Here is a 21,475-nt window from a genome sequence, read left to right on the forward strand (position 1 = left end):
GTCGGACTATTGACGATGGGTCGGAAAGATGCCCACAGATAAATTGTAATTAAATTGGAAATGAAAATTCTATACGTATGCATAAAAGTAGTCGCAGTAGTGCATATCTTTTGTGCCAGGTCATATAGAAGTTCTGTGGTTGGACAGACAGTTCTTGGTCACGGAAGAGCACAAAAGGGTTGTTCATAGCATGTCAATTTAGGCCCATTGGCTTTCCGCAGAGCTATGATCCATATTCGATTGCACAAGCCCACGGCCTCACACGTATTCGGTTCTTAATCAGTGGTAGTAGTACCCTTTCGAGCCTCCCTATCAGCAACGTAAGCACGCCACTTGGGGTTCCAGATACAGACAGGAATGCCCAGCAAGAAGATACCACCAAACAATCCAGCCAAGACACCAAAAGCCCATTTATACCCGTGCTCCTCAATCATAGGAGTCAATCCATAGGTAACTCCGAAAGAGATGATGTTCTTGGTACCGACGACGGTGACGAGCGCAGGACCAGGATGCTTGGGTGCAGCCTCAGAAGCAAATGTTGTCGAGATGATGATGACTGCTGTGAATGAGTACTGGAAGATGGTCCAGCCGAGATAAGGTCCCCACCAAGTTGCACCACCGCCAGCTGTGAAGCCATAGAGGAGAAGCATACCCACGCCGACAACAGCTGGAGGAGCCATGGTGATAAGGTGGTGCTCAGGCTGATGAATACCGCGATTGCGACGAGCCATCCAGAGAACGAAAGGGTTGGCGAGGAATGTGCAGTAGAGCATGCCCAGAACAGCTCCAACGACTCCACCAACGTTGATCAGGCCGATATCCTTAGCTTCCCAGTGATAGTACTGCATGAGAACCTGGTTGTATGTCAAGGACATGCCAACACCACAGCCAAGAGCAATTGAAGATGTGAGGACGGCGTATAAGATACCAGGTGACGAAAACGAAGCGAGCATGTACTTCCAGCTCAGCAAAATGACACGCAGTGGCTGAGAAGATGGCTTAGACCACGGGCGAAGACGCTCAGTGTATGCCTTGCGCTCGATATCCTGAGCAGGATTTCCGGCATTAGGCGGTGTCAATCCCGATCTCGACATCTCCTCCAGATAAGCCTGAGCCTCAGAATCAGGAATGACCTTTGTAACGCCAAACTCATCAGTGATGACAAGTTGCCCATCAAGCGAGGCAGCAGGGCGAGTAAACTGTGTCTCAAAGCCAAGCAAGAAAGCAATGATCAAACCGACTCCAACAGTGATGGTGAATACCCAGTAGTACCACCTCCAGCCAAGATCAGCGTTGATGTATGACGATGCCAGGTTGAGAGAGGATGAAATAGCGTTTTGAACCATCCAGTAGAGACCAAAGATGAAGGCTCGTTCATGAAGGAATGTTACTTCTGTGAGCATAAGTGGGAGGAGGGACTCAGAAGCGCCTGTTGCGATACCCTGAAGGATACGAGAGACGAGATGGCCGTAGTAGCTATTTTGGAGAGCTGCTGCGATGCTGGCAGCGAGAAGAACGACCACAGAGATGAGGAAGATAGGTCGACGACCATAAGCAAGCGACAAAGGCAGAATGATATAGTTTCCTGACCTTGTTAGTGAATCCATAAGAATAACTGTAGCATAAACCTACCAAGTCCAATAAACAAGGTCGGCAGTGTAATAAGCAACACAACCTGATCCGAACTAAACCCCTTGGGAATATACATCTCAAAGAAAACATTCAAGATAGCTCCTAGTCCCGAGGCAACTGAAAGTCCCATAACCGAGAACCAACAGCAACAAAAGACCAGGCCATATTTCTCCCAAGGTTTAAAATTCAAAGGATCATTAGGATCCGACGACGGCACAGGGATCTTTCGGATCTCGCCCTGTCTGTTAACAAGAAGAGCGTTTCCCTCAATGTGACCGCCATCGTGGGCTGTGTGTGTCTTCTTCTCGTCTTCGATGTGGTCTGCTGATGCGATGGTTGCGAGATCTGGGAAATCTGATTTCTCGGCCATTGTGAAGTTGACGTCGATGTTGAACTGACTCAGAGGCCGAGATTGAGGCTCATTGAGGCTCTTTATGAAGTGAGAGGTTAAAGGGCTTGGCTAGTGTTTCCTACTAAATAAGTCCGTTGATCGGGGGAGTCTGGATGAGTGGTTCCCCCACACTCCCGTTCCGGGGAATCGGTTCGGAAACATATTTTTCGGTTCCTGAGCCGTGTTAGCGTGGGGTTTAAATACAGCATCAAGTGCTTGGCTACCGGATAGACTCCAATACATTCCTCAAAATCTACGGCCTTTGTAGCACAAACTTGACTTACTCGGCTCAATATTTGATGCTGTAACTCATTTCATAATTATCTTGAACAAAGAGTCGTTGAAGTTGTGAACCGAGTATACCATCACTAACTTGAACAGAATGGATATAGTTTTTGTTAGCAATCTGTTGCTAAATTGAATAAGATCTGTGAGATTTGTTTCCGGAGTAATAACCTCAATTGCAGATTTGGGTATAAAACGAACCGAAGTCCGTTGGTAATAAATCCATGTTTGTTGGTTGAGCCGACTCCTCCACATCCCCGATTTCACCCCGCACTCCATATTCATCCCCATATTGCCCCGGATTTCAGTTTGTCAATATTTCAGCTAATGAAACCACCATCAAAGAGGCCCAATTATCTTTGCCCAAAGCTCAAACAACAGCAATATAGACGTGAATGCAGCAAGAGCTTCGATGACTACTCTGCTGAGAGGCCAATCTTCGCCGCGGCTATCGACGCGTCCGAGCATAGGCAAGCCAGTGATGAAGAATATCATGTACCCAAACGTTCCGACTTTCATCATACGATCTCTCTTTTCATATAGAAAGACATCAGAAAGAAGAGGACTCGCCATAAAGAATGTTTCGCCGAACGCAACGATGTATGAGAGAGTCAGTACCACAAAGACTCGTCCAAAACGTCCAGGTTGTAATCGATGAATAATCTTGCGCTCTGCAACCAACAAGAAGGTGAAGTAACTCATGAAGTATGCATGCGTAAGCGGATATAAGAACAAAGGAACTTCGCCACCCGTTCTACCAACAACAGCAGAACTGAAATTCAATTTGACTTTGAACATGTATCGCATGCCCATAAGATCGAAGAAGTAGTGCGAGATGAAGTATGTTCCCAGGAAGACTATGATTGATATCCACAAGTTGAGCTTCACCCAGTATCTGCGGTACCATGGACGGCCATCGGGTTTGGATAAGAGTGCTGGAAGAAGTACCAAGGGTAAGGCGGCGGTAATAGAGAAGAGCATATAATCATAATCATTCCAGTTGCTAATGATGCCGCTCAACATGACGAATGCCACGGCGGTGACCCAGAATGGGCTTTGAGCAAGGATCAGACCCTCTGTCCATCTTTTGTCGGCTTCGAGGTGGTGAGCAGAGATTTGTTTCTTTTGGGGGGATGTTGCCATGGCTTGGTTACTCTTGTGACTGTCTTTGATTTTCGCTTGAGGTGCACAAGAATTATGAGAACCAATTTGAAGTTGACAGACGGTCTACCTTTGATTTAACCGCCAACTCTCGCTCAGCCAATCCGAGAAGGCTGTCTTTTACCCGAAAATAAGCTTACAGCTAGAGTGCCCAGACTCGTTTGCTCACGTACTACGCTAATAACGTTATCGAGTTACTCAAACCAAGTTTCAACCCGCACATTTAGTACATTTATCACACCCAACTCCATAAACTTATTGTAATTGCCACTTAGTCATTCTGTTGAAGTTTGATCTTTGAAGGTTGACATGTTGCGTTTGCTTCAGGTCTATGTAACGTCATGTGATACCCATTGATTGTTTCGACCAGGATCCATCGCCTTATATGATGACAAATCTGTCCAACAACACTTCATCCACTCAATAATCTCGCTTCTCGATAACATAACGTTACACATCCGAAGAAGGCATTCATTCCTCTGCTTCTACTATGACCCCTTCCTACGGAATACCAAATACTTACACCACTCGATGGAGTACTCACCCCACCCCTAACAATAGCTCGGTGAGCAGGAGTTCCAGCTCTTTAACACAAACACAGAAATACAATACATCTTGTGACGGATGCCGAAAGTCTCGCGTTAAATGCTCGGGAGGTGTTCCTTGTCGACGATGTGCTTCTTCCTCCACTTCACCATGCGTTTACAGCCTTTCTCAGCGGCGAGGGAAGAAAAGGGCATGCACAAACAATGTGTCTTCAGCATCGAACGAGTTCCCTTCCATGGAGATCACTCCATCAGATGTTGACATGGGAGCATTCAATTTGGAGATTGCACCAACGATCGAACCTCATAATATAGACCCCAACGTAGGTATTCCCCATCAAGACTTGAAGTAGCCTTACTGATAGAGATAGTTGTTTAATGACGTGCTAGGGTTTGGGAAAACCCTTCCAGGCCAAGATACAGGAGCCATCTCAGGAACTTCAGGCAGCACAAACTCTCCATCGCTGACAGATATCGTGAACGCTCTGGACTCTCCGCCCCCGCCCCCATCTTTTTGTCTCAAGCCAAAAACAAAGTGTCCCAAAGCATGCTATGCAGATATACACGATATGAGCGGCAGCGTGGATGCTATAACAAAGAGCCCCGGGCAGACGCCCCTAGATGAGATTCTATCATTATTCCAGCGCGTCTTCCACCAATCTGCACAGTATCTCGCTTGCCAGAATTGCGACACAGGCTGTCTTCGCCACATCAATCTCGTCATGCTTCATCAACGGCAGGTCAATCTTTTGAGCGAACTTGCAGAGGACCCAAAAGAATATCTCAGGAATCACATGACACAAACTATGCTTGGAGAGTTTCAGGTATCGAAGCAAGATGATATCGCGATAAAGCAGTTGATGGTTAGACAGGCGACGAGAGATGTGAGAATCTCGGTGGATGCTGATTATGAAAGCGCCACAGGGTTTCAAGAGAGGTATATCGCAGGAACATTAGATTTGAGTGATACGGGCAAGCTTAATGTGAAGTGGTTGGTGGAGGTTTCAGAGAATCTTAGGAGGACGCTTGAATATGTGAGGGTTCTGTTGGAGAAAGATGATTGGGCGACCAAGCTGCCAGATTCTTAACACCTGAACGAAGATGAGGAAGGACTTGATGGGCATTCGCATTATTCTTTGGCAATAGTTGGACTGAATCTGATAAATTCAGACAGGGGAAAACCTTCGGGCAACAACCCCTTGTTCTACCAATTCTATAAGTACACTGATCAAAATATGTCTCCTTGACACCACAGCAATAGAAGAATTCACGAAACCCAAGAGTTGTTAGTCAAACTGTACATCGTACTTCTTCCGCAAAGTCTCGCCGTAGCGCCAGAAAAGAAGGGGTGCAATCGATACTACAATGGCGATGAACCCAAGAAGTGAGTTCCCCTAAGAGTTGTTAGTATAAACCAAAGCTGGGTCCATTTATAAAGAACTTACCCATCCATAACCAAGAGCAGAGTACAGTGGAAGTCCAGCAAGAGGGAGACATCCACCAACTATACTGCGTACGACACTTGTAGCAGCCAAAGCGCTAGCCGCATAGTCCGTGAAAGCATCAATCATGTATATCTGAGTGGGAAGCTACTGTATGTTAGTAAGTGGAATCTAAGGGGAAGTTGACCCTTACAAATGAGAAGATTAGCCCAGCTCCCGAGAACCCCGTGAAGATGATAGGAACTATCCAGTGGACCTTATACTCTGCTGTCCAGCCGTATACGAACAGTCCAATGGGAAGAAGCGGAATTCCAAGGATGATAGGAAGCAATCGATATCTGAAACAGTTAGTGGTGTTAATTGTCTTGGAAGACAGACTCACTCTGGTTTAGACTCTCCGTATTTCTTGGTCAGGCGTTTTTGAAGCCAGTCACTCAGCCATGAGAGAACCACCAGAGCAACGACACAGCCTATCCCCACTCCCAGAAAAGCAAGGCCAAGAGTATCAATACCAAAACCGTACTGTTCTGGGAATACTGTTGAGAAAGTAGTAAAGAGAAGATATAGGTAACCATATATCAATGCCAGATATAGAGAGAGACCGGTGACGATAGGGCTGCGGATTAGCATTCTCATCGGTCTCATTAGCGCCCGTAACAGCACTTGGCCGACCTTCGGAGGCTCTTTGTTCTCGGCCGTTTCGTCAGGGGATTGGGCTTGTCTTCGTTGGATCGTGGGGTGGTGGGTTTCAGCAACGAAGAAAAAGGCTGCTATCGTCATGACTCCTTTCTGAACGCATTATGATTAGCCGTGGACATCGAGAAGAGAATAATACTTACAAAGATAGCCATGATCCAGAACACCCATCTCCATCCAAGGTCCTTGGCGACGAAGCCTCCTATCACAGGCCTAGTCCCTGAGTTAGCACCCAAGTACTTGGTAAATCGAAAAGGCTTACCCAATAACAGGACCCAAGAAGTAGCCCGTGAAGAAGATCGACATCACAAAACCTCTTTTCGAAAGCTCGACCTGATCAGCAATACTCCCACCACCAATATTCATCGGCCCAGCCCCAAAGCTCCCAGCAATAAAGCGAAAGACAATAAACGTCGCAATATTTGGTGCAAGAGCACTACCGATCGAAAAACCAAGCGTAACAACATTAGAAATATTGAGAAGCAAACGACGACCGTAAAGCTCTGACAGCGGTGACAGAAGCACAGGACCGAACGCGAAACCAAGAACAAATATCGATACGACGAGGGATGTCACAGGTGGTCGAGTTTCGTGGAAGTCTTCTTTCAGGAGAGGAACACCTGGGACGATGACGGATGATTCCAAAGGACTGATATGAAACTATGAGATATTGAGGATATTTGGTGTTGGAAAGGGACTTACGTGATAAAACCCAAGATAGATACAATTCCCAAATTTAATGCTTTTCTCCATATGTTCCAATTCTGAGGATTTTCAGGATCTCGTTCCCAAGGGACTGGGATGCTTAGTTGTTGCTTTTCAGCGTCTGATTTGGTCGACATCTTTTGTACAACAGAGAAGCCAGACAAAAGACAGCAATGTTGAGTTTCTTCATACTTTGAACCGTTACTATCTATGCACTAAGCAGAACCGTCATATTTTCTACCAAATCCTAGACAAATCGTAACGCCGCGAAGTATATCGTAGCTCGCTTTACGAAAATTGCCCGATTAGGAAATCATGCCACCTCGCTCAGCGAGGACCGGCTGAGTTCGTGCGGCTCATCGGAGATTAATAAGCTTGATTAAAATGCCAAGATGGGCATTGGCCACGATGAAATAAGTTCATATGTCATTCTTGACTTCAATGTCGGGAATATCACGATTTAACGTTGACGTTCGGAGATTATGTAACACTCGGCGTCGCTCAGCGATGCTGAACCCACAATGGTATAAGTGACCTAAATAACACCGAAAGAGCTGAATCGTCAAGATAAACGATATAAAACCTTTCCCAGTGGGCATCTATTAAACCTCAAGTTCAACAAAGACAACAAAACATCACATAGCCTTTCGTATGTCAAACACCACAATGTCGGAATTTTATACCCAAGTTCAACTCAGCGACGGAGTCAAGCTCAATGTCTGCCTTCTCGGAGCTGAGAACAAGTCGAAACCCTTGATAATCTCTCTTCATGGCGGCCCGGGGCTCTCATCACACACTGGCATAAAAGAGGACTTCAAGTTTCTTGTAAACAGGTTCCGCGTTCTCGTGTATGATCTTCGAGGCAGTGGAGGCAGCGAGTTCAAGGGTCCTTTCACCGACGAGCAGTGGGTCTCGGATCTTGAAGAACTCAGGTAAGTTACCATTGTGCTTTTATCTTAGAGCCGTGGTTAACAGTCTTTGTAGAGCTTGGGCGGGAGACGAAAAGTTCATCCTTGCTGGAGGATCATACGGTGGCTTTCTTGCCCTCAACTACGCTCTCAACTACCCCAACCGTCTCCTGGCGTTAATCTTGCGAAATACCTGGGCATGCGGACCTGAGGGGACACACCGCGCACTAGCAAACATCCTCCTATCCCAACGCATCAGCCCAGACCCCGTGCGCCAAATAAGGCTCTGGACCGGCAATCTACGAAGCCAAGAAGACGCAGAACACAGCATGGCCGAGATCGTCAGCATATACACCCCCGAGAATAATCCGAAGCCAGCATCATTTGAAGGTGCGAGTACTGAACTTCGCTGGGAGGTTCACAACGCTGCGTTTTCGTGGTCACAGCCTCGGTTCGATGTGAGGTCCAGGTTAATTGAGATCAACGTTCCTACTTTAGTGGTTGTTGGAAGACTTGATATTATATGTCCTGTTGAAGAGTCTGAGAGGATCTGGAGCCTTATTGAGGGTAGTGAGCTCATTGTTTTTGAGAAGTCGGCTCATAATCCTGCTACTGATGAGCCAGAGAAGTTTCGGGAGGTTCTCTCGGACTTCCTTGGAAGGCTTGAGTGTTAACTGGGTTGATAGATCTAGTATATCTATGTCTTTGAGCTGAGAAATGCCATGGACATCAAATCGAGTGTATGTCTTAGGCAATATGGACCCGTTAACTATTGGTTCTGTTGAAACCGGGATCGACCTCCGGCGACAGAGATGACGCACAAGCAAGATCGTACGAACCCGGGGATTCCTTACTATTGATGTGCACCATCGAACGCGATACTTGATTGATGATATAAGGATGCTCGTCACAACTGAGAGCTAGATGGCCCAGTCTGTTGGCAGCAGGCTGCAATTTTGGTTCTAGGAGGGCATCTGATCTCTCATAACATCTCTACATAAAGAAAGGCGAGGTGCGGCACCGATAAAACATACAAATGGGTAGCGTCGAAGCACCGAGTATCGCTAGCTTCGCTTTAGATGGCCAACAACACCGCCTTCCCGGCTGCGGTATCGAGCCTGGTGTCATACTCTGTATATCCTCTGAGTACAACCACACATATACACTTCAACCTCATCACAACTGCTCAACCATCAAGAGTATCGCAATAAGTCATCATCAAAAAGGCTATATGTAGCTCAATGACCCTTGGTTAGGTACCAATGTCCCAACTTGCAGCCATTTAGCGCTGATTATGCTTGCTGCTCCATTTGAAGACCCCATCGATTCATTACACTACGTCAATAAGCCCTTGTCATCGGCTCGTAATGCATGCGCATACAAAAAGGTTGCCGCCCACAGAGGAGTCACAGATCCTGGTGGAACGATAAAGCGTTGCGGTGATGTGTGCCATGCGATCATACCTGTATGATAGGTTCTACTGGCATTGATCTGCTACCTGAGGTCAACACTGGGTTGGTTGGCACTAAGACACGCTCGAATAATCCTGTAACTGGTAGTGCTTATTATACCATTTCAGCGTCAACTGTATATACTAGGCTAGTGTCCGTGGTGATCATCCATTGTAACCTATAGACAACCACCAATAACTCATCCATCCTCATCCTCGTCATCACGCCAGAATGGCCGAAGGACTACATGTCCATGCTTTAAAACGTCTCCGCATTTCTTCTGGATCAATTCCCAGGCTGAATTATGTATGGAGTTGGGCGAATGCTCCATCGTTTCCCGGTCAGAGTACATGTAGACCAGAAATTTACCAATGTACTATCCAAAGCATCTAAATGGATAGTTTCGAGGCAAGGTGGTAAGCTTCTCACTAATATCTGATCGTCCTGGACAGCGATACCAGGCGCAGGAAAGCAGATGTCTTCAAGAGCCATGCGCATATAATGAACGTTGATAAGTCGTGCTCCTGCAGTAAAGTTATCTGCTGGGAAAGACGTCGCCGTAGTTAGCTCTTTTAAGGTATTCTTCCTGAGAGCCAGGACTTCGCAAATATCTTGGATAGAAGAATACTCGGCTCCATGGCAAGAAGCACCCTGGTAAAGAAAGGATTCTAGCGGTCCTGTAGCAGAAACCAAGACTCGAAGTTCTTCTCGGCCTAATACCACGCTTCGAGGGGCAATATGGCGGATATTATGAAGCTGTCGTGGATCTCGTAGGGTTCGACGAGAGGGATTCATAAGTTCCACATGCTGGAGGTTTGGAAGTGCTGACATCAATCCTCCAATAGAACCTTCAGATAGATCGAGGGGATTGTGAAATCCAGTTTGGTTGGCCAGCTTATTCTTAATATCCAAGCTCTTCAGTCGCTGAGGGAAGTGGACTCTGTGGAGAGGGAGGGGTTTTTTGAACTTATCGATTATCTGATATAAATCTTTAGCTATTGTCTCGAGAAACTCGAGGTTCAGTATTTGAAGGAGGATAAGTGCTCCGATAAACTGTCCCCATTTTACGATATTGAAGTCTGTTCCCTGGATATCAAGAATGTTGGAAAATTTGTCCAAAGACTTGAGCAGCCAGTCTCCCTCAACGCGAGTGTCAGTTGAAGAGATATGCCTCAACCTAGCCTGTTTGACTTGCTTGGCTAATTCTGGGTTCTCGCAGAGAGTCCTACAGAACAAAATCTCAGCTTCTGGATTTGCTTCAGAAAAGCCAAAATGGTGGTGGAGTGTTTTCAGTGCTATATAACCCCAGCTTTTACAGACCGTGGAGAGACTAACGAGGGCGTATCGAAGGGTTTTCGCATCGGTGTCTTCTGCGGAGCATACATTGGGAAATTCCCGGTGATACTCAAACTCGTCGTGGCAATGGAGACAGAAGGTCTCGCATATTATGTATGTAAGGGCTGCATCGAGGTTTTGAAGATCCATGTTGTATAGCTGGAGAATCGCAAGGTTTGAGATAGATAGCATGTAAATTCGGAGGAGTTTCTCGGACACTTTATAATAAGACATCTCAGAATGCGTGATTAGAAACTATTTTCTGACTCAGGACAGTCTATCACGCTCGGTTTATGAGTTTGTGATTCGGTTCCTGGATCTTGGTGTTTGAGCAGATATGCTGTGTTGGAACGGAGTGTTATTCGTTGTCGGCCCAACAGTTGGCATGATCTTTCCTTCTTTTCAGCAGTTATTCACATGGTATTTGGTCACTTGTTAACGAATCGAATTGGTCATGGTTATCTGTCTAACGATATTGTTGCATATCGGTGTCCTTCTATCACTGGAGATTTAGCTGCCCGATATTCGATTTTGAATTCAGGAAATACTGGGTAGTGAATATAAACTCGACCGTCGGGATACAATACAAACAGCGACAAGCCATGAGAATCCACATTTCACTAGTACATCATTATCTATTTACAATGTGTTTATATGGTCAATAAAGTGAACATCTTCAGTACTGTTTGAAGTGTTCACAAACGCAGTGTCTCCAAGGGGAAAATAGGGAAGCATCGTGCCATGATAAACTGGTTAAAGCTCTGGCTATTCGTTGGAATCAGAACCGCAATTTCTCAAGCGGCGGTAACATCTATGAATGAGTTTTATTACTAGCTCTTGACTCTCGAGCAATTTGACCAAGAGCACGACTGATAACCCTATCAATGCTCAACTGCAAAATATGAGCAATTCTTCATTGTTACTACGTTAGTCGATCGTAACATGCTAATACAGCATCCCATATCCGCTGCAACAAATGCAGGAATCAGCACCCACCTTGGCCCTCAGTCTACCAAGATATAAGCTTACCGCGTCCGGTTTTGCAACTTGTGAGTAACATGATTATTTTTCCGTTCCTTAGGAAAGGCTCGCACCTCTGCTTGATTGCCTCCCAGGCCGACCTGTGTATTTCCATGGGAAATTCTGGATCCCCCCTTTCAGCCGCTGTGAGAACCCGTAGGTACACCCGTCGTAGCACTTGGTCTTCAGGGTGATCTCGACAAGTCGATAAGATATAAGTGACAAGAGCATCTACGCTTCCTGGGAATGCAATCTCCGAGACGTCGAGCCATATCTGAGAGAGTTTTGGTGGAAATATATCCAGTAAGGCGCGTTCATCTAGAATTGGCTCTGCGTCCGTTGGAAGCCAGATGCCTGTGAGTAAGAAACGCATATAGCTCACATTAGCAAGGTGCTTTCCTGCTGTGAAATATTGGGCTGTGTATGGAGTCTCCAAATGCAACTGTGCCAAGGTATGCTTCTTAGGTATCAGAAGTTCACATATATCCTGAGGGGTGACAGCATCAAGGTCGGGACGATACACGCCATTGTATCGAAATTCCTCCAAAGGCCCCGTAGCAGAAAGTAATAGCTGGAGTTCTCCTCGGCTCAAAAATGTGTCAGATAAGGCCAAAGATCGCAAGCTGATGAGATTCAGACGATCTCGGAGTGACTGTGGATTGGGCCTATATAAGGTAAGATCCCCAAGACTTTGGATTGCTGATAGAAATCCTCCCACAGAGGCCTCAGATAGATCCAAGGACCCATCAGTGCTGCTTTCGCTGATAATTGGCGGAGGCTTGACAAAGATTGTTTTAATACGTCGAGGGAGGACACTTTGTTCCCTCAGGAAGGGCCTGCGAAACTTTTTCACGATCTCTGTGAAGTGTTTATCCTGCACCAGAAGGCGATCTAGGTTCGGAACTTGGAGCAAAATAAGGGGTGCGATGAATTCTCCCCATTCCGAGGTATCAGGCACCGTGGTTCCCGGAAAGTCAAGGACTTCCGAGAACTTATTTAGGGAGTTCGCAAGCCATTCTCCATTAAGACTCCAGTCGTATGACGAAATGTGTGTTATTCTAGCGTCTTTCACATGGTTTCCAAGCTCTGGGTTCTCAGAGAGAGTCCTGCAAAGCAAGAATTCGGCTTTCGGATGGGTTTCAAAGGCGCCAAAATGATGATGCAGCACCTTTTGTGCGATAGAGCCCCAGTTCTTGCAGACAAAGGAGAGATTGAATATTGTCTGACGACGTTCTTTCGCTGCGGGACGCGGTGCTTTCTCGCCCGTAGGGCTACCCTTGGGCCAATCGTCGTCGAGCTTTTGGCAGTGAGGACATATGCTTTCGCAGATGAGAAATATAATCTCCGGATGGAGGTTCTGTATCTCCATGTTGTTTGAATGGTTTCTTTGCGATATACGATGATGTTATATTTGTTGAATGGACGATCTCCTTTTGTGAGTTTGAAGCACTTGAGTTGGGTGAGGTTGTAACCAGGAGGAAATCGGGGCCTTTTATAGCCCAAAGATGAGCTGAATGACTGAAGGGTGCGAGCAGTTTCTCACAAACGTCTATTATGTTCTGATTCAAGGCTCTATCCTAGGCTACCGTAATAGTACGCAGGCCTAGAGCATCTGTCAGTCTATGTCAGTATGACCAGTTACCATGGTCCTCTTCTATGTCCAGAAGTTAGTCACCCGATGTCTGATTTGCCATTCAGCGAACTCAGGGGTTAGTGAATGTGAACTTAGACTTTGGCTGTCTCCTAGTGGCTCCCAGGAAAATGATACAATGCTAGAGTGTCCCCTCATTCTCTTTCTTAATCAGAGACAGGTTCTGTTGATATTAGCAAGCGAACAGCATCTGTTACAAACGTTACCTGAAACTTCTGTAACCTCGTCTACCAATGCCTCATGATCTGATGCTACTGATTGCTTGTTGTTGAAAAGTGAATCTCTTGCCATGTAGTACTGGAAGTAGCTCGTGACAAGCCGCAACTCCGAATCTTGGCACTGTTGACTTTGAACACATGGCTGACCCCTGTGTGCATGTAATTTTGTTTGTATGCGTTTTTGTGTGCTATTGCAGAGTGAATGCTTTAACATATCAGAGCAGTGCCATGAATGCTCAACAAGCCATCTGGGATATTCGGGTGGATTAGGCACCTATGTTTCCGCCCATGAATACCCTTGATAGCTTACCACACAGTCCCTACTATCACTTTTCTTTTGTTCAAGTATGCAGGTTTCTGAAGGAAGTTAGATACCAAACGGGTCGTATTCATGCCAGAACTTCAACAATATGGGATAGATTTCATCACAAAAGTAGACAAGATCACAGTAACGTTATCATGTTGGAGACAGCATTTCCAAGTTCTATTAGACTAGAAAGAAGCTCTCTAGATAGGGTAAGCCGGCAACATTTTGTTGTTTCCGACTTTATTGCAGCTATACCATAAGATCGGTTCTGTTGTGACGGTCACACACCCGTTCTCTAACCACGATGAACTACATTTGTTGCGGAGAAACTCCACTTCCCTTGCATTCACATGACTCAACATGTGCGGCGAAACATGTATTATCGCCCCCATGGGATGTGGAAAGGCTGTGTCTACAATATGAAGAGTCACCTCTCTTAACTTTTGCTCCTGGGGATCTTCTTTGTAGGTAGACGATATGTAACACCCCAAAGCCTCTCCATATCGAGCGGCATCCGCGTGACTATGATCCAGACACAACGTCTGTAAGTTCGGCGGGAACACATTGAGCAGGTCATGCTTAGCAAGGTCCTGGCGATTAAGTTTCAGGGTGGGAATATCGCACAATACTCCTGGGTTGATTCGCAACTGTTGTAGGTTGACTAGCTGAGCGCCGGCAGTAGGAAGCCGTTCTGACCTGTACATCCTCAGAACAACTCTCTTGAGTGTAGCCTTCATGGGAACCAGCATCTCAAAGACCTCCTGAGATTTGACAAGGATGGCTCTTGTTGTATGGACTGCGTGGTCGATCTCTCTGTAAACAAACTCCTCCAGGTGTCCTGTGCTGTTGATGAGGGATTGTAGCCTGTTCTTGGACAGGCACGCATTACCAATTCGAAGCCTGCGCAGCCTTTGAAGTGGCAGTTTCTCCGGGAGTGACTTCAAGTCAGGCCGCGATAGGGAAAGCGTCTCAAGGTTTTCCAATCTAATGAGAAGTCCCCCTAAAGCATCCAGACCTGTTCGAACAGGTGGGTACCCATCCCAGAGACAGGATATTTCCTGATGCCCTACCGAAAGAGACTCGAGATTCTGAGGCAGGGCTCGATAGCGCATGGTGGCCTCCATATCGAATTCATCGAAAAGGTATAGATTGTAACGGCCGTGAACGACGAGATGTTTCAGGTTGGGTGCTTGAAGTAGAATAAGCGGTGCGATACAATCACCCCATGCGACAGTACATCCTTGCCAATCTAGCGAATCTTTCTTAAACAAGTGCAAAAACCTAGCTATGGATCTGCTAAACCAAGGCTGGGCCATCGCTGGGTCGACCATGAGTGCTAATCGTTCGAGGCTGGCAAATTGTAGCCTCTCGCCAAGTTCTGGATTCTCGCAAATCGTCCTGCAGAGCAAAATCTGGCGTCGAACATCTGAGAAGATGAAGTAGTGATGAAGGACATTTTGCGCAATACAACCCCAGCTCTTGCATGTCCTACTGAGACTGAGGAGAGCCCGACGGTTCTCGTTCGTCTCATTATCGAAGATCGGTAGGTGCTCGTGGGAAGCGGGATGCTTCTCCTGACAATGATGACAGAAATACTCGAAAATCTGATATAGGATCTCTGATGGGAGTGGTGGGTTTTCCATGATATCGTGCTATATACGATATATTTGGGTAGTTTCTTTGTTAACCTTGTCTGATATCCCAACAAGATAGATCAAGGATTGATGTAGATATCGCTGCTTGACGCCTCGGAGATCCAGAAGAGATGCCAAAACTTTGGCCAGTGGTCTAACAACTAGTCAAAGAGCCTCCGAAGCCTCTGTTAAACTCGAATACGTCTCTGCTAGACTTACCCACGTCTTTTTGTTGCTTGTGATCGAGGGCTTGTGTTTTCTGACTTCCCCTAATGAGGCTATAGGTCAGCAATAGGTACTGGTTCTTGGGTAGGTTGATGAATGGTTAAGATCAGTCTGGATAAATGTGAAGAAGAAGAGAGCTGGCAAAGGCTCATGACAAGACTTAAAAGATGGGAAGAACAGGCTTTGATACGAGATTAAGTGTTGTTAAATCCAGTCTATTTGTGATTTGGTGAGAGACTACCTAGGTGGCAAATTGTACTCCTCAGCTCTTAACTGTATCATTTGATGTGATTCCCTGACTTATCCGTTACAGTTTAACTTTGCAAAATACGTGTTTCGGGGCCATTTATGTGGCTTGTGAGAACCTTGTTACCACTGGACCCGTTCAGCTTGGAGGATGTCTGAAGTCAAAATTGAGGGTATCTCTCGCCCCTAGGTCCACAGTACATTTATAGGTAATTGAAGGAATTAATTTTGAGTATGTAAATAATTGCTGTTGAGAGCCTGGCATATGCTCTTACAATCAACGATGTTGAATATCTGAGAAACAGTAACAATTCCTATATGCCCATATAAAACAAACGCCCATCCTGCCCAAAAGCACATCTGTCCAGCCCATTTACAATTTAATCATCCTAGGGTATCAAACTTTTCACCTCCTGTCAAAAACATCTCGAACCTCAACGACACCATCCATCCTTCCAAGAACCAGAACCTTGGCATCCTCATCAAAAGCCCCAGACATTACCATCTCCTCCATAGCCTCATCGTACATAATCATTCCCGTTGCCACGTCCATGATGTCGAAGCCATCTTCAGTTCTGCAGAGCATGTATCGGCAATCGGGCGAGATCGCAAGGGGCCATCCCTCGCAGGAGCGCACGGCGTTGAGGTTGTAAGACGTCAAGTCGTTGGCGGAGGGGATCCAGATGTGGACGTTTGTTCCCCAGACTGAGACGATGCGTTGACCATCAGGGCTGACTGCTAGAGCACGGGGATTGTTTGAGCCGTCGATCTCAAGACGGCGAATTGTCTTGCAAGTCTTGGTGTTTGTGATGCGCAGCGTTCCGTCGCGTGAGATAGTGGCAAGGCTTTGATCAGGGAGGAAAGCAGCGTGAGTAACTGCGTCGATGTGGCTCAGAACCTTTCCGACTCGGACTCCGTTCTTCACATCCCAAACTCCAATGCGATTCCTCGCTTCACCGACTGCAATGAGTCTCCCATCACGGCTCCAAGCAATCGGCTCACCCTTAGCCTCCTTAAGTTCGCAAGCTGTCTTCCCACTAACATAGTCCCTCAGAAAGACAGTGCTAGAGTGGTGAAAGTCGACACCTCCTGTAAGCTGAACAGTCCAGTCCCTAACAGTAGCCAACTTCGAGCCATTAGGTGAGAAAACAGCGCGCGAGCCACTCGTCTTGGAGTAGCCGCTCTGGGTCTTGATGTCAAAGACGTCGATCCAGGATTGGGCGGTTTGCGCAGCTGTGTAGATTGCGAAAACGGCCGAGGTTGAAGGGGAGATGCCTACTGAGGCGATCTCTGCCTTGCTACAGGAGCGGCTGAAGCGGCGTGTGACGTCCATGAGTGATGATGGGTCTCTGGGGCCTGAAGTTTGAGATCTTGATGGTGAAGATGAGGGAGATGCAGATGATTGTCCCCTAGGTTGTTGTTAGTCGTGAGTTCGGGGTTGAAAAGAGTTAGACTTACATGACGGTGTTGGTAGATGGTCAACAGATAGAAAATAGGAATGTGGAGAAAGTGTGCAATGTTTGTGTAAGAAGTTGATATGCTTGTATTGTTTGTAGTATTGTTTTGTAGAGTGTAGTTTGAAGGTATCGCCAACTCCCAAAAGAAAACCGGCGATCACCTTGATCTTAAAACAATCGTGAAGCCCGCCAGGATGACTCCTCCCTGCATCTAAACACACCGAATTTTACAGATTGCTAATCACATCCCTTAATTCGGCGAGGCTCAAGATGACTGCTAACAAAAACCGTTAGAAAACTTCACGTTATACTCAGCATGTAGTGCAAAAGGCTGAAGACATGCAGCGGTAGGGTGAGTCACTAGTAACACCCGTCGGTCTCCGTTGGAGATACACGGAGGAGATTTCGGCGTGGCAGAATTAGGGATAGTGTGGATGACATGGGTGCTGTCAGTTTTATATTTGGACATCAAGATGAATTGGAGGTTGTAAGAATGAAACTCAGCGGGCTCATGATAGCCCGTCTCTTGGCATTGTGCAAGGACTCTGAAGACCAATTACTCTTATTGACAGTTTAGTACTCCAATTGCCCGCTTACAGCTCTTCTTCACAGCTCTTGATCTTTCTTTTGATGTGAAAAGGTGAGGTGGAGATCCCCACAACCCCATGAGTTACGATGCGGGGAGTATAAGTGAAAATGGTCTAGCCTTCTGAACCAAAAAACTCCAAAGCTACACTACGTGATGGTCCATTAGAAAGCAGAAATGGAATCATTGATTATGAGATCATTGCTTTGTAAATATTCACTACTGCTTCTTAATTGCATCCGATCACGGAGAAAGGCAACGGATAGATTTCATCATGTTCAATTCATCATTTCATTCAGACATGATCACATAGATCATACCAGACTTATTCGTCATTTCGACCCATCAAGGTGTCTTTGATCCGCGCCAACAAGAGTATTCAGCTCCACCATTAACTCATTCATAACTCCCAATACTACTCCCAACAAACTCCTTCTTTTTATTTTCCACAATTTCACTTGCTTAAGCACCGAATGCCTCCTCGTAGTTGGTCATGCAAGATCGGTAGCGAACAGAGCTCGTCCTCAGAGCCTCCATAGCCTGCTGAAGACCCTCCTTGGAGATAGGAATCTCCTCAATCCACGACTTGATACCCTTGTCAGCAGCAAGCTGCAACATCTCAAGCATCTCACGTCGGCTGCCCAAGTGCGATGTACCGATGTAGCAACCGTTGGTGATGAAGTCCTGGTTGCGGATGGAGATACCGTCACCACCGGGAAGACCAACTGAGTTCCAGTGGCCGTGCACATCGAGAAGGCTGAGGTACTCGCTGAGAGCGAAGCCCTCGAAAGAAGTGGCAGTGTTGATGATGATGTCGAAGGACATCTTGTGGCCCTCGGTCCAGTCCTTCTCACCAGTGGCCAGGAAGCCATCGGCACCCATCTTGCGAGCGTCGGCCTCCTTGGCTCGTGAACGGGAGATGGCCCAGACTTCAGCACCGAGGGCCTTGGCGAAGAGAACACCGTAGTGGCCGAGACCACCGATACCAACAATACCGACCTTCTTGCCAGGGCCGGCGCCGAGACGCTTCAGTGGGCTGTATACGGTGATACCGGCGCAGAGCATGGGAGCAGCTTGGGTGCTGGACAGGGCTTCGGGGATGGGGTACACCCTACGAATTGTAAGTCAGTGAGATCAATTGGGCGTACAAGTGCACTCACCAGTACTCATGCACTCTGCTGTGAGAAGAATAACCACCCTGGGTCTTGAAACCGGTATCGAGGTAATCAGCGCCATAAGCGTCGATCTGATGCTTACAGTAGGTCTCGTTGTCGTTCTTGCACTGACGACACTCAAGACACGACCAAACCTGAGCACCAGCACCGACACGGTCGCCGACCTTTGCGAGAGTGACCTTATCACCAACACGGAGAACCTTGCCAACAACCTCGTGGCCTACAGCGAGAGGATAAGGGCAACCGCCCCAATCGCCGCTGATGGTGTGACGATCACTGGCGCAAACACCACAGCACTCGATCTTGATGTCGACATCGTACTCGCCAAAGGGACGGGGCTCAAACGAGTTCTTCTGGAAGTCGGTCCAGTGCTCGGCGCTGGGGGACTGAAAGCCCTGGAACTTGTCGGGAACAGACATGATGATTGATACAAAACTTCTTTATTCAGATGACGAGAAAGAGAGTAAAGCGATTGAGAACAAGTCAATTGGGGTTTCTCTTCCTTTATAAAGCTCATCTCATGACGACGAGCCGACCAAAACCCCCACTCGTCGAAACCAAAGCTCACCCCTCATCGCGTTGACTACCGTATCCGTTACGTGTGAGGGGCATTTTTTACTACGACCCCTCCATCATGAAAGATCATCTGATTCGAGTAAGCGACGCGGTTTGGGGGGAGGATTTGAGTGTCGCATTTAGAGATTGGGGGTTTCGGGACGCTATGCCCGAATTGCAGAGAGGCGACATGCGATAGCCGATAGCCGATGTGACCATGTCATTGGTTGAGGGGCCATCATGACTCTTGACATGAAGCTCGGATTATCGTGGGCCGGCGGAGTCTGAATTCCTCCACCAAGAATCGTGGGGGATGAGGTAGCATGAGAGGAGCTGCATTGACGATCTGGGAAGAGTTGGCGTGAGATGTGTTTTATAGTTCCATTTGTCCTGATGGGGGTATCCTTTCATACGGCATCATATGTTCTAGACCTTGCTATATCATGTCTTGTCAAGGCGTAGTCAAGTTATATCCAACTCATTCCTCCTCATGACCATCAAATTCGGGTACTCAAAACCGAAATCTCGCATCCCCAAATCCGAATCTCGCTATAACCGTCCGAAAAGCTCACTGCTTCTTCCAATCCTTCTTCTTCAAAGCCCTCGACTCACCCAATCCAATCCCCATCAGAAAGCTCACTCTCATAGTCATGCCAAGATACACAAACGGCACATTCCCCCAATCACTAGCGTTCCACGCCATGACATCCCAATAAATCCTCGAACCAAGTTCACTCATCGAAAACAAGTGTCCCAGATCCGCAATAAGTAGTACAAGCAGGACCGTCCTCCAAACACGCAAATCCGCTGTAGATCGCAGAACGAGCGCTTCGTTGAGCGCAAAGAAGAAGAACATGTTGGCGAGCTGCGACATAGCTACTGATGTAGCCTTTGGTGTTTCCGCTGGTGCTGAAGATGCGTGGAGAAGAGATAGGTAAGTTTCTTGGCGGAAGTGAGTGTAGAAAGCGCCGGTGAGGGCGGAGATGGGTTCGAGAATAAGGAAGAAGATGCGGTAGATGGGATGGATGCGGAAAGCCACTTGGGCAGGTCTTGGAGTGGCCATGGTGATCAATTGGTGAGAGGTGAGTTGGGAAAGGTGAACTGAGTCTTTGATATGTTGCTACGTGGTGATATTGAACAAGCTCTCAAAAACTTCAGTATGGATCCTTGACACGGGAAAAACTTGATCCACTGTCTTCCCCACGACAGCCCTGTAGCATTAAGCTTTAGAAGGGTGGCATTCTGAGACAACTTGAAGATTGCTGGAACTGAGATGCAATATTGGATATTGAGACCTACCGGTTTCTAGCAATTTGCGAGTTATAGCACTTGTCTTTGAAGACAACGATGGCCGTTTACGTAGTAAGTAGGGTGTTCCGTAGGGTAGCCATGACGTCCGAACTAAGGAAAACTTCGACCAAGCTGTCGAGGTCTAGACTCTTCAAGACTTGAAGCTTCAAGTTGAAGTTAATTCGAGCTTACAGGAATCCAGATCAACCCATATGGAGAATTCCCCAGCCATGGCTGACTGTTTCCAAGGAACCGGTATCGGACTCTCCGGTTCACCAATTGTAAGCCATACACAAGTTCTTCTCAACGACTTGTCGATCCCTTGCTCCAACCTGGAAGACTTTTTTCCCCTGGTGTTTCAAGGACTGATCTACACAAATATTTTCGCAAAACAGTTTCATGCTGGGAACTGTCGACTCACAAAGGGGTAATACTGATAACAGGATGGCAGAATAAGGGTCTTCAGCCCCCTGTGGATGAGATCCAGCAGTGAGTCCAGCTAAATCCGGGGTTGCTTTGGGGGATTAGCTTGTTTGGGGTGTTGACCCAGACCCCTGGAA

The 21,475-nt window shown here is 46.9% G+C and overlaps 11 protein-coding genes across 11 annotated transcripts; 2 read left to right on the forward strand and 9 right to left on the reverse strand.

The window, feature by feature from the left end:
- Positions 1-275: 275 nt before the first annotated feature.
- BKA55DRAFT_499582 (major facilitator superfamily domain-containing protein) lies at positions 276-2,002 on the reverse strand (the record flags this gene model as incomplete). The annotated part of the gene is made up of 2 exons (XM_046186668.1): positions 276-1,585; positions 1,633-2,002. The coding sequence occupies 2 exons, from the start codon at positions 2,000-2,002 to the stop codon at positions 276-278; spliced, it is 1,680 nt and encodes a 559-aa protein (XP_046055414.1).
- Positions 2,003-2,647: 645 nt separating this feature from the next.
- On the reverse strand, positions 2,648-3,451 carry BKA55DRAFT_534365 (uncharacterized protein; the record flags this gene model as incomplete). Its single annotated transcript, XM_046189588.1, has 1 exon — positions 2,648-3,451. The coding sequence occupies one exon, from the start codon at positions 3,449-3,451 to the stop codon at positions 2,648-2,650; it is 804 nt and encodes a 267-aa protein (XP_046055415.1).
- A 799-nt stretch (positions 3,452-4,250) lies between these two features.
- Positions 4,251-5,102, forward strand: BKA55DRAFT_684869 (uncharacterized protein; the record flags this gene model as incomplete). The annotated part of the gene is made up of 2 exons (XM_046198707.1): positions 4,251-4,337; positions 4,386-5,102. The coding sequence occupies 2 exons, from the start codon at positions 4,251-4,253 to the stop codon at positions 5,100-5,102; spliced, it is 804 nt and encodes a 267-aa protein (XP_046055416.1).
- Positions 5,103-5,300: 198 nt separating this feature from the next.
- BKA55DRAFT_712243 (major facilitator superfamily domain-containing protein) lies at positions 5,301-7,039 on the reverse strand (the record flags this gene model as incomplete). Its single annotated transcript, XM_046200814.1, has 7 exons — positions 6,855-7,039; positions 6,415-6,801; positions 6,296-6,365; positions 5,839-6,245; positions 5,650-5,794; positions 5,460-5,603; positions 5,301-5,408 (listed from the first exon to the last, which is right to left on the reverse strand). The coding sequence occupies exons 1-7, from the start codon at positions 6,992-6,994 to the stop codon at positions 5,301-5,303; spliced, it is 1,401 nt and encodes a 466-aa protein (XP_046055417.1). The 5' UTR covers positions 6,995-7,039.
- Positions 7,040-7,523: 484 nt separating this feature from the next.
- Positions 7,524-8,439, forward strand: BKA55DRAFT_500794 (Alpha/Beta hydrolase protein; the record flags this gene model as incomplete). Its single annotated transcript, XM_046186772.1, has 2 exons — positions 7,524-7,789; positions 7,842-8,439. The coding sequence occupies 2 exons, from the start codon at positions 7,524-7,526 to the stop codon at positions 8,437-8,439; spliced, it is 864 nt and encodes a 287-aa protein (XP_046055418.1).
- Positions 8,440-9,415: 976 nt separating this feature from the next.
- BKA55DRAFT_712247 (uncharacterized protein) lies at positions 9,416-10,701 on the reverse strand (the record flags this gene model as incomplete). Its single annotated transcript, XM_046200815.1, has 2 exons — positions 9,416-9,592; positions 9,646-10,701. The coding sequence occupies 2 exons, from the start codon at positions 10,699-10,701 to the stop codon at positions 9,416-9,418; spliced, it is 1,233 nt and encodes a 410-aa protein (XP_046055419.1).
- A 731-nt stretch (positions 10,702-11,432) lies between these two features.
- BKA55DRAFT_534369 (uncharacterized protein) lies at positions 11,433-12,940 on the reverse strand (the record flags this gene model as incomplete). The annotated part of the gene is made up of 2 exons (XM_046189589.1): positions 11,433-11,443; positions 11,581-12,940. The coding sequence occupies 2 exons, from the start codon at positions 12,938-12,940 to the stop codon at positions 11,433-11,435; spliced, it is 1,371 nt and encodes a 456-aa protein (XP_046055420.1).
- A 1,007-nt stretch (positions 12,941-13,947) lies between these two features.
- BKA55DRAFT_712248 (uncharacterized protein) lies at positions 13,948-15,390 on the reverse strand (the record flags this gene model as incomplete). Its single annotated transcript, XM_046200816.1, has 1 exon — positions 13,948-15,390. One exon carries the CDS (start codon positions 15,388-15,390, stop codon positions 13,948-13,950), a length of 1,443 nt encoding a protein of 480 aa, XP_046055421.1.
- A 674-nt stretch (positions 15,391-16,064) lies between these two features.
- On the reverse strand, positions 16,065-17,774 carry BKA55DRAFT_605750 (uncharacterized protein). The gene is made up of 2 exons (XM_046196589.1): positions 17,311-17,774; positions 16,065-17,261 (listed from the first exon to the last, which is right to left on the reverse strand). Coding segments are annotated over exons 1-2 (1,005 nt in total). The 5' UTR covers positions 17,313-17,774; the 3' UTR covers positions 16,065-16,258.
- A 583-nt stretch (positions 17,775-18,357) lies between these two features.
- BKA55DRAFT_500095 (chaperonin 10-like protein) lies at positions 18,358-19,489 on the reverse strand (the record flags this gene model as incomplete). Its single annotated transcript, XM_046186718.1, has 2 exons — positions 18,358-19,006; positions 19,056-19,489. The coding sequence occupies 2 exons, from the start codon at positions 19,487-19,489 to the stop codon at positions 18,358-18,360; spliced, it is 1,083 nt and encodes a 360-aa protein (XP_046055423.1).
- Positions 19,490-20,193: 704 nt separating this feature from the next.
- Positions 20,194-20,688, reverse strand: BKA55DRAFT_684877 (uncharacterized protein; the record flags this gene model as incomplete). The annotated part of the gene is made up of 1 exon (XM_046198708.1): positions 20,194-20,688. The coding sequence occupies one exon, from the start codon at positions 20,686-20,688 to the stop codon at positions 20,194-20,196; it is 495 nt and encodes a 164-aa protein (XP_046055424.1).
- Between the last annotated feature and the right edge of the window lie 787 nt (positions 20,689-21,475).

The sequence above is a fragment of the Fusarium redolens genome, assembly GCF_020744475.1.
Source record: "Fusarium redolens strain MPI-CAGE-AT-0023 chromosome Unknown BKA55scaffold_2, whole genome shotgun sequence".
In the NCBI taxonomy this organism is placed as follows: Eukaryota; Fungi; Ascomycota; class Sordariomycetes; order Hypocreales; family Nectriaceae; genus Fusarium; species Fusarium redolens.